Source organism: Marmota monax, unplaced genomic scaffold (genome assembly GCF_021218885.2).
Source record: "Marmota monax isolate L192 unplaced genomic scaffold, Marmota_monax_Labrador192_F-V1.1 WCK01_AAM20220418_F8-fsc00016, whole genome shotgun sequence".
Classification (NCBI taxonomy): domain Eukaryota; kingdom Metazoa; phylum Chordata; class Mammalia; order Rodentia; family Sciuridae; genus Marmota; species Marmota monax.
In genome coordinates, this window is record NW_026695209.1 from 7,134,099 (window position 1) to 7,146,687 (window position 12,589).

A 12,589-nucleotide genomic window follows, 5' to 3' on the forward strand; every position below is an offset into this window, starting at 1 on the left:
TGTTATACATAAAATCAACATAAGATATGATAAAAACTTCTTAAAATAAAATTATGAATTGTGTATGTTATTTCAAACAGTAATTTTAGAGAAAAAAAGACTAAGAATTACTTCATAGCAGCTACTTAATACATACATGAAATTAAAGTGAACTCATTAAAGTGATGCTGTTTTATATTATGCAATTTCTGCAATATAATTATAATTTGTTACCTAAATGGGATAATAAAGATTAAGTGAACATAATTTGAGCATATACAGTTTTTTTCAGAAAGTTAGCAATATACCTAGATTTGTTACAACTAACATAAAATTAATTTACACTTAAATGAAATTAATTCATTTGAATTAATAAATATTTACAAAGTAGATAAAAAGTCTATCAACAAAGGACATCAGATATAGTTTGCATTGTCTCAGATATACCAAAAGAACATGAAAAACATGCACTTTTTATTTTCTTGGATAATGGCATTTTGTAATTAGTAAATTGACATTATAAAACAATTCTGCTTTATTTGGAGCATTTTAGTGACAGAAGGTTTTGACTTAAAAATTAGTTTAAAGCCAGGGGACATGGAGACTTACAACATTGTTACCATCCTTATCAGGTTCATAGTCTTAGACAAAATGACAACACTAAAAGTATTTGTAAAATAAAGTACCAAAGTCAAACACATTTAGTGTAATTTCAGAACAATTAAATTACATTTAAACTAAATGTATGATTCCTTAGGTAAAATTCAGATTATTTGATGTGTTTATCTAGGTTTTAAATAATATAGACTAAGCAAAGAGCATACCATAACTTTGTATTTAAGAACTTAAAAAATAACATTGTATTTAAAAAATTAAAAAATGTGAACTCCAGAAAACTCTAATTTTGATGGTAATTTGGAACAGAATTTATTAACATGTTAGAAAGGTTATTTTTCTTTAGTTAACTTCAATAATTTAAATAGTAATGTTTTATGAAAATTTAGGTTAACTATAAATTATTAATACTTAAGTAGTTTATCTATGACAACAGATTTGGAAATGGACTTGTAACCAATTTCAATTAATTTTGTAATCATTGCAAGAGTTACTTGTATAGCATTTATATATTCATTTACTTGAAATATGTAAACTTGAGCTACTTGCAAAACATATTAGACTTGTTGAAGATTTTATGACATATTTCTGTACCATTATTGGGCCAAGACTTTAAATTTTACCAATGATTAATAGAAAAAATAATAGTAAAACTAAATCTTATTTATTCCTGGTTGGAAAAGAGAGATAGATACAGAGAATTATAGGAAGGGGAGAGAGGAAATAGAGAAATAGAAAAAAATAGAAAAGAAAAAAAATTTAAAAAGAAAGCTCACTTTATTAGGACTAATTTAAAGATTTTTTAAAGGATGTTATATTATACCTAATAAATATGAACCATAATAAAACACACAAAATCCGACCATTATTTCCTTTATCATCCTGTGTCTTTATTCATTCAGGGAAATTATAAGATAACAAATGATAATATTTAATCTAAGTAATGTCATAGTCGATTTATTTCAAATTAATAATGCTACTGATAGTATAACTGAAACTACCAATTTTTACTTGTTTCAAATTTTTGTAAAAAATTTCAAAATGTTACAGTAATCTTAAATTATCAGAAATATTTTTAATTTACTACAAAGTGAAAGTATTACCACACATAATATTGGCTGTTATTTTTCAAAACTAGACCCAAACATACTGATTATATTGATGTCATAAATTTCTGTCTCAAATTGCTAAAATATTTGTTAATTAAAATGTTATTTTCTGTTCTTAAGTAAGTGTATTATATTAATAATTAGAATACTTTTAATTGATCTAAATGTGTTCTTCCATATTCAAAATTATGTGGCTAAATTCTTTTATGCATGATATACCTTGCTGAATACAAATTAATAACCAGAGTTCTGATTATACATAATTGGAACTAGCTGGAATTTTTCTTAAATTTAATTTAAGTCAAACATAAAAAATGGGTATTCTTATATGAAATACATTTGAATTAAATGATTATATTTTTCCCAATTAAATCAAACTATATACCTTGTATACTATTATGCATACTATTAACTTTAATTATTAATTTAAGAAGAAATTGTGAATATTTTAAAAGTCTAATTTATATTCAAAAAATGTTTTGTATATGTTTGTTATATTTATATATAAAATTGAAATATGCACATATAAAAAAGTAATCCAATATTCACTACATATATTTAAATTCTTTAAATATTTGAGATATGTTAGGAAAAGTGAGAATAAATGGAAAGAAATGAATAAATGGATTAAGCCATTGGATATTTCAACATTTTTCATGTCTACCAGTAACATATATATGTGCATCTACTTGATGTTTTTGAAAAGACTCTGAATACATAAAATTATACTTACTCCTAATGACCAATAGTATGGGGATAGAAAGTATTGAAACTGGCAGTTTATTTGAGGTCTTTTCATGTAAGAAAAAATTTCATAAGGAAGAAAAATATACAGCTACCTCCTGGACATACTGTGTTATCACAATTGAAGCATCATGGTGAATATTTGCACCTCATAATGATCTGATAAATAATTTTAGAGTTTTGATAGGGACTGAGGGACCATTAAGATAGATAAAGGAAAGGAGAGTATAGGAAAAATTTGGGAGCCAAAAAAAAAGGAGATATTCTGAAATATGTAGAAAGATATCCTGATATTCCACATACTAATAATAGCAATTACTTCTCATGCAAAAGTAAATTAGTTTAGCTCTATAACTGGTATATATAAGAGAAATGATTTAAAATATTTTAACATTGGAAGATATGATAAAACATCATTAGACATAGATACATATTTCTGATTACATATAATTAACTCTATACTTACCTTAATACACTAGTTCATATTTATACAAATTAAGACACTAAATTGTATTCAAGAATCCATTGAATGGAAAAACATCATTAGTTGAAATTATAGATATACTTAAAATAATTTTTAATTTTTATGTATTGTTTATGAATAATCACATTAATTTAGTCAGATACTTATAAAATAAACTGTCAAATTTCATGGTTGCATGAAGGAAAGGTAAAGTTCATGTAATAAAAAAATAATTCAGAAATGTTTATATTATTAATAGTTTGAAATAATCATATAACTTATAATTTCTAAGGTCTCATTTATTGAAATGCAGTAAGTTCATTATTTACAGTTTTATGCTCTCTGATTTCTCATGAAAATGAAGTCAAGCACAATTCTGTTATTTTTAGATATCAGAATTTTTTCAAAGAATTTATGCATATCTCAGAGATGAAAAATAAGCGTTCACCTAAACTATACATTTCTCCAAAGGACAAATTGTTTATTTATGTCTGAATTTAAAAAGATATATTCTTTGATCTTCAAAAATTCTACATGCACATACCCCTTAATAAATTATTCTAAGATAACATTTTTTAAAAATTATTTAATGTTCTTTTCCAAACTGTAAATGTTACAGTGCATTTCTATGCAAATCTGACCTTGAATTTTCTTTGTGTGTGTCACTATTGGTGACCTTGATTGCAAAATGTCAAATTTCAAAATAAATCATCTTGTCTTAAATTATTAGGTGCATATTCCATGTACTTCAAAAATAATATTTTGTAATCCTAATTCAAAATAATTTCCATGTGACTTTTCAAGATCTTTCTCATGAAAATATTTGTAAGTTATTGAAAGTTCAAGTTAGATTATAATGAATAAGGAAAAAATCCTGCAAGTTTTATTAAAATTCCTTTCTTTTGCAACATTTTATACACATTAATAATGAACATATATTCTATAATCTCAAATATCAGGAAATATGATGTAATTATAAGTAGTTATCTGGTCAACAGAACATAAGCTGTAGTTATTTGAAACAAAACGTCTCAGAAAATGGTTAGATTTCCTTTCTGCATGAATTGGAAATCCTTTGGGGCAGAAAATAAAAATGCGTATATATATTTGAAACCAGGGAGAATATATTTGTGTTAAAAATACTGCCCTTGATAAATGAATTTCAAGGCCAGATCCCAATCATTTGATACATCAAGTAAGTTATAGTCTCTTTGACACAAATATGTAAATTCTGTTGCTTCTAATTCGCCTAAATAAGTAGTAAAAATAATTTGCTATGATGGAGTTGCAAGTAAAAAGATAAACACCACTCTCATTTTAAAATTATGAAAACACTAAAATGAAAATGTTATGGTACTTACTTAAATTGAGTTCCACTTTAAAATTAAAATCTAGTATCACCATCTTCTTGAAAACAGTGACTGAAATATTACAAGGACACCCACTGACTCCCAGGTGTCCAGGGAAATGCAATAACTAACTACACATGTTGTTAGAACAGAAGAATTTCATACTGGCTGAACATATAATCTGAATCCATTGAATCGAGGTCATCCTTTTAAACATATTCAAACTTAATGTATTTACTCTGGGGCAATTACAAAGAAATATTTTCACTTAATGAAAAAATTAATTTGTATTAAATTTTAAAAAGAAGCCCTATTCATATTCATTCCTTCCATATTTTATATCAATAAAGAGAAAATATTTACAAAGTAAAGATACATATATGATAAGATACCATGTCTATGTTTTGTATAAATGGTGGACACTATGAAATTTTAGAAATGTTCATTTAGTTAGAAGTTTAAATTTAACAATAACAAACATCAATAGAAATGATTCACAATTATATCAATCAAATTATGACTTATATGATTATGGCCATGGATATTAAGTTGCATTTGCAAAGTAATCAAATGAAAGAAGACTAGATACAACACATACAGTTTAAGTTCTAAATACAAGTGACATGATACTTAGCAAGGTCAACTTTAGAAATCAAAGAGATCTTTAGTATAATGCATATTATTCCATGAAATTGGTACTAGAAGAAACAATTCTGTTTGAATTTCCTTCAATGCTTTCTGATAAATTACCCTCACAAAATGTTAACAATTTGGGTAAGAGGAGAAGATCTAATTGCTCCTGTGTTAACATACGTGCAAGATTAAGAGGAGTTTAGAAAATCTTTTATTTTTTTTAGATTAAGCTTGTTAGTACTATTTTGTTTTTACTTTGAAGGGCACAAAAGGAGACATCATATAACATAACAACAACATTAAAATATGCAAGACAAACTTATGGCTATAATGAAAGAAAACCCAGCAGCATTCAGCTGCCATGACTGGCTTCCATTTTCACCTTTATTCGCTTCACAGCATTTATCTGCATGATGAAGATTGTGTTTGAAGGTAGAAAAAGAATAAAAATAATTAAGAAAAAAGGAATAAAGTTACAAATATGAAAATAAAGGAAAAGAAAAATATGACAGTAGGAAAGAAAAAAAAGAGAAAATAATTAATGCAACATTAACACATAGCCATCAACAACTACTAAGATTAAATAACTTTGATATGAGAAGAAAATGATTAAATTGTTTATAAAACGTTTCTAAATTGTTGTAACCTATTAAAAACGAAGATGGGGTTAATATCAGTAAGGTCTATTTCAGGTTATCCAGACACTAATTCTATCATTGATTCTTTAAGTGTAAACTCGCATTTATAAGTTGAAAATACGAATTATAAGGGACAAGTTACTAAGTTATTTCCTCTGCTATGGGAAAATTCACAGCGCTGTCCTAAGTAGGAACTAATATATTCTGCAAGATTTGAGGTGACTTTTCAACCACAATTTCTTAGAATGCATATTAAATAATTTCAGTTACATTTAAATAATATATTAATTACCAAAAAATATAAGTGAAAATTACCAATTCACATAATGAATATTTATTTGTAAAAAAAATAGAATATAGGAGAATTCATTTAATTAATCATGTGCATATTGTGAATAAATATCATTGAACCTCTTCTACAATAATTTTGAAATCAATGGCATGAAAGTAATTTATAAACTTATTTTTTCACTATGTATTAAAGCAATGAAATATTATTGTGGGTGTGGTATCAATTCTTGATGGACAATTCTAGAGAGTTAAAATAAATTTCTCCATGGTTAATCAGATTTTAATTTCAATATTGCTAATGTCTTTATTTTATACTAAAATGTAAATTTCATATAAAGATATGAGTTATTCACTCATGAAAGATTAGTGTTGTTTTGAAATATTGAAGGTCACCAAAATTATTTTACTTTATAGTTCATTAGAAGTACAACTAGAAAGTCCATAAAAATACCAATTAGCAATATTTGTTAGCAATTGACTTCTTAGTGGTAATTCATGTAATTTCTTTTTTAGCTTGTCAATTTTGAAGAACTAGTATGTATTTATCACATGTCTCCAGATGATAGAATTATTTTACCAACAGAAATTGATAATGTATGAACTGAACTGTCCCCAAATTATATGAATAGTCTAAATTACACATCTTCTCAATAACAGCAAGAGTAGAAGGAAGCAGTTACTAAAAGGTACTAAGGGCTTTTCTTGGTTAAATACAAACAATATCAAACATTGTAACCCAATAGAAATGATGGGACATTATATCAAAATAAATTTATCTCTGAGAATTCCTTAAAGTATTAAATTAAGTCCAAGCTAGCAATTTAATAGAACTTTTAGTCATTGAAATTGTAAAACTAATAAATAGATGCCATTTTGTCAATGTCTAGTTTCACAGATAAATTCGCAATCATTTGTCTAATAATTTGCCATAACCACCCAATATTTTCAGTATTTATAAAATACAATAAAATAGTTATGCTATGTGAATTTTACAAAAGACCACATGATTTATTTTACATGCTCTATTTCTATGTTAATGAAGACACACATTTTAAAATATATACATATTAAATAAGAAGTAAAAATGTAAATATATTTACAATGATAAAATAATTTTAAAATTAAAAATAAAGACAAAGGGAAAATGTAACCATTAATACGTACACATGGATAAAAACATTTTTAATAGAATGTATAATTTATAAGTGAATGTGAGCAGACCTCAAAAATGGTACTTTAATCCAACAAATTAATGTATTCTAGATTCAGCCTATTGTTTAAAAGAAGTTAAATATGTGTAAACGCATATAACTAATGGCTTTTTAAATTTAAGATATGAATAAAACTCATTTGGATGGTATAAAATGCATGCTATATAGAAACAATTTAAAATCAAACTAACTTTTATTTTTTCCAATTTAAATGAAAAGATAGAAGATCTGCTGTTTACCATAGATAACTAATTTAAGATAGGAGTTAAACATATATTTTATTTAAAAATGGAAAAAAAAACAAACCACATGATTATCAGAGTAGCTTTAATTAAAACATATGGAGATCATTTTTCATATTATACAAATATATAATATTAACTCTATAGTATTCTGTTGATTTAAAGGCTCCAACTTCCCTAGCATGGACTCAACAGTTGCCTTAAGGAAACTACATCTAAATTGAACAATTCTGCATCTATTAGGACATGTGTTGGATGTCTTCTCGTGAGGCCTTTACAACCAGTGGATTCTGTTAGTAAATTCAATAATATTTTTGCATTATTATAAATAAAATATTTTATTTTCCCCTTTTCCAATAGGTTGTATGGAGGTTTTATCATGGCATGGTTTAGAGAGGATAGATTCCATCTGCTAGCTTCTAGGATTTCTTTATCTATGTGCACATGTGACTTCCCTTGACTACATGAATGATTTCATCAGACATGAACCACACTCTGTCATCAGCCTTTCTAATGCTGGCTCTTTTGTTTTCTGCTGCTCATCTTCAACTTCTTGAAAGCATCAAGTAAACAAGGTATCTAAATCTTTTAATCTCACATCCATCCTCAACTTACTACTTTCTCACTACTTTCTCACTAAACCTCTTTAGCAAAGCTGCACGCAGCAAGGAAACTTCATATCTCTTTGGTTGAGATCCTGTGAGCAGCATTTGACATATGACACTTTTTGTGTATGTGTCTTGAGAAAAAAATTATTCCCTGCCTTCACAACCAAGACTCTATACTCTTTTTTTTTACCCCAATAACTCTATAACATTTTATTATCTTTAGCAGTGGAGTATTTTCGTCTTCCAGTATTACAGTTCCTTGGGACTTAGTTCTTGACCTTCTACGTAAGTCACTCAGAAGCATTCCTTGAATATCTATACTGTACTAGTCACCCTCTTGTGTTGAGAAAATATCAATGAGTGAATAGACAGCAATCCTTCTTCAGAGCTTAGGCTCTGTTTGTTGAGTGGGTTTATCTGCACCCATGTTTCATATACCTTTCACTTGGTAAGACTCACAGCCTCACACTGTGGTTCCAAGACAGCTATCTTATCTCTATACCGGACACCTCAAATCAATTATTTTATGTTTCAAAGTTAATACTAAACTGGTCTTATGGTTGGTCCTCATTCAAGATTGTTCCTCCTATCCAGTTCTTCACTTAAGGGATGACATCAACAGAACTTCAGTTGCTGAAGCAAGAAAACTTAAAATCATCATTATCCAATCTATTAAGGAGGCAGTGTTAGTCTTCCTCTATAATGTGTCTGAAATGTATTCACCTTTCTTTAAGCATTACTGTTCTTCCATCACTTGCATTTACTCATATGAATAAGAGTACTTTATAATGCCTATCAATTTATATAACTTCACTACTTAAAATTACTTAGGATTTGTATTAAACTTATTTACACGAATTTTAGAAATCCTTGTATTCATTTGAAATATAGATCTCTTTTCAATAACTAAACTCCACATACTTTCTCAAATATACTTTTTCTAATTGTTGAAGGAGATCAAGTATTTTCATGATCATAGATTTCTTCTTATACCATACATCCTCTGAAAGGTTCATTCTTAAGTTTCATTTAGGGAAAAAAAAAAAAAAAACTTTTTTGAGGAGACAACCCTGCTTAATCCTAACTCTATCACAAAATTCAATACACTTGCCAAATGCTCTCATGGCAGACACTACATGGGCACATCTAGTAGTTGTGAGCATTCATTCATATTCTAAGTTATGATGGAATATCTGTCTTCTCTTCTAGTGTGTGAACATTTTGATGCCAGGAAAAAGTCGTATTCTTCTCATAAATTAATCCTTTGTATTCATCTCAGCACTTGTCACAAAACAGGACTTAATGAACTAACTGCAATGAATAAGTGAATGGATTTTGACAGGGCAGAGCCAGAAGTAAATAAACCATAATTATGTGCATTCTTCTCCTAGGTCTTGTCTATGAAGTCTTGCCCCACAAGTTTCTCAAACTGATACAAATCATGTTTTTAGAGTTAATACATCACAATTCATCCTGGCCATTCATATGCATATATATGACATATGTATATATGTACATATCTACATGCATATATATGCAGGATCTATATCACTTATACCTGTAAGTGGCTTTTTTTTTCAATAGTTTCTTATAAAAATAGCAGGGATTCTAGGTTTGTTAACAATAAGATGTCAAAAATCAGTTTTTTTGTGTTTTATCTATAAATTGTTATTAAAATTTACCCAAGTTCATAGAATACCAATTTTCATTTACTATATAATTTTGGTATATATAATGTAGTACTGTGTAATATGCAGATACATGTATACAATGTAGGATAATCTACCAGTGTAAGTAACTTTTCTATCTCCAAAACAATTGTCCTTTCTTTGTGTAGGGAACATTCAAAATTCTCTGTTATAGTTCTCTATAAAATATATAATAAATTGTTATGGACTATAGCCATTCTACTGTGCCAAAAAATATTAGAACTAATTTCTTCTATGTAATTGTATTTTGATACCTGATAATAAAAATTGATAATTTCCTCCAAGTATTAACTAAGTTAAACACTCAGGAGGAAGGAATACACTATTGCCAGCCTCCTTTGGATACACTGACTTTGCTTGAAAGAGACTTTTATATCCTGATACATAGAGTACCATTATTACAAACATAATGCATTTAAATTGTAGAGACAGTTATTATATTTAAAAGTCATGAAGGAAAATATGTGGATAAATGATATCACATTCAACCACTGTTATTTAGGTATATCATATCATAAGGCCATTAAATTTGTCATAGGACCTAAAGTAGCCTTTAGCATAAACAGATCATTTAACCTCTTAAAATCTTATTTGTAAAATGAGTATCTCTTCCTTGTCTAACTCATCAATAAGAAAGAACTGAGACAATGAATGCAGAAATCCTCTGTAAATTAAAAAGAAATTGTCATCATAATATATCTGCATTATTTCTAGAGGCCTCTCAGTTTCCAATTTCATATTATGATTTTTAGCATTTATTAATATTAGCAATTATTTTTAAATCCAGTGTCAATTATTTTTAAACCTTATAATCAACAATAATTACTTTTAATCAAAATGTTAATTGTATAAAACTATTTTAAATTTTATAAACCTGATGTATGATATAATAAATTTATGAAAAATGAGATTAAAGTTGATTTGAAATTAGAAGAAGAATAAATAATATGACTATACTGACAAGTTTTACTCATATTCTATTTTCAAACAATTATGGACTAATGGTGGTACTCTATGATAATTAGACATAAATAAACCATGATTTCATGAATTAATATGCTGCTGTCATATTTATATGTATACATAAAGAGATTAGACATACAGGCACACCCACATACACAGGTTCCATAAAATTTAATGTTAAATGTGATAATTAAGAGAAAATTTTTAATGTATGGTCAATATGTCAACTAAAACTTAAATTTTATTTTGAAGCAGGATATATTCTTGTAACACGGCCTCTATAGTATGTAACTGAAAAGAATTTTAATATTCTTCCTGTGGACTTTGATAATAGAAATAAAATATAGTATGTAAAGATGGATGTAAGCACTACTACCTCTCAAAGGCAGAATCCACCACCTTCAAAGTCTAGCTATATATCTTTGTGTTATATTTGTGACTATTTTTGCATTGCTGTGTGACATTTTACATTTCTAAAATCAACCTCATTGGACAGGGAGAGGTGAGCTCATCTTTATGTTTGGAATTTTCAATCTCTCACAAGATTGAAAGAGAAGAGAGATTTTTCTTAGAAAAGCTGTATTTTTTTTCTTTTTTGAAATCAACAGAAATTTTTCATATTGATTTTCTTCATTCATTCTCACCCTCCACCTTCCCCCTATGCTCATTTTTCTCCTCTTCATTCAATTGCTAAATCTGTGAAACAAAATAGCCAACATCCCATGACAAGAGTAATTAAAACCACGTGAATGTGATGTGTCATAATAAGAATGATAAGAACCTAGAATTTATATTGTCATTTATAAAATCATATTTTGTTTATTGAGAAAAACAAGATGGGTCATAAAACGATGATATCATACTTGCATTAAGAAAAGATAAGGTTTTGCTTACCTTTAATAATGTTGGGCTTTGGTGGCATGCTGAACTCATAAACTGTCGGTTCAGAATATCCTAATCTGTTGGCAGCTGTAATTTGAACTTCATATCCCATTGTCCACTGTAGATGCTCCAAAATAATGTGATCTTTATTTCCCTGCACTTTCTTCTCTAGCCACTGGTCTTCCTTATCTTTCTGTGAAGGAAATAAAAGTATATTTTGTAAATATTAATAAAATTGTGATTTTTTAAAACAATTAATTTTAATATGAAACAAGTGGACACATTTCCTTATGCAGATGGATATATGAAGTTGCTATTTCAATGAAGTTAGTATTATTTTTATCACCTATCTACATAAAATGTTATGCCTATAGTACCCAAGTAATAATTTTATAATTAATGTTTGATAATCCAGTAGTTTTTCATTCATTGACATTATTTTTACTTTAAGTTTGTATATATTAGTTGAGTTTTAGTTCACTTGGATGATTATTAAGACTACTGTGAACTGGACATATGAAACAAAATATATACAAAAAAATCTTATGTGATCCTTAAAATATTTGCTAGAGACTATTAAACTTTGGGGAGAGGAGTCTTGAAATTAAAGTCTGGATATCATTACAGATTATATTACCACTGTTTTCTTAATGCTATGATATTTTATCACTCAGAATGAGACAGCTTAGAAGAAACAATTAGCATAAAAAAATTAAATAAAGTTATTTCTATTTTTAAAGAAATGTATACATAGTTCTATTTGATTCATTTTCTAAAATAAGAGTTTTAGATTATACACTATTTGAATTGCTACTTATTTTCACAAATATAAAAAAAATAACATGACTACTACAATTAACACAGAAAAACAAACTGGTATATCAATATAATTTTATCAATTTTAATAGAGTCACAAGAATGTGATCATTGTGTTATACCACATATTAAAGATGAAAACCAGGCAGTTTCCTTAATCTTCCCATTTCGTTCCCTTCTCATTTATAACAGAAGTGGTTTCAGCAGCTGGCTCAATCATATTTCTTCATAGAAAAATGAGAAAAACCTAGTAAACTGGGTATTCTATGACCTTAAGAATCAAAACTATTAAAAATGGTAGCCAATATTAATAAATCACCTCTTTTCATAATAACTA

General features: G+C 27.3%; 1 protein-coding gene across 3 annotated transcripts in view; it reads right to left on the bottom strand.

The window, feature by feature from the left end:
• Ncam2 (neural cell adhesion molecule 2) overlaps positions 1–12,589 on the bottom strand; it is a 484,565-nt gene that overhangs the window by 26,873 nt on the left and 445,103 nt on the right. For 2 of the 3 annotated variants that reach the window (XM_058574574.1, XM_058574576.1), the window contains one exon: positions 11,449–11,629. In XM_058574574.1, the coding sequence (XP_058430557.1) occupies positions 11,449–11,629 (181 nt within the window). Of the gene's footprint in view, positions 1–4,657; positions 5,299–11,448; positions 11,630–12,589 lie in introns of those variants that run through there. The other variant, XM_058574575.1, reaches the window with a different exon arrangement.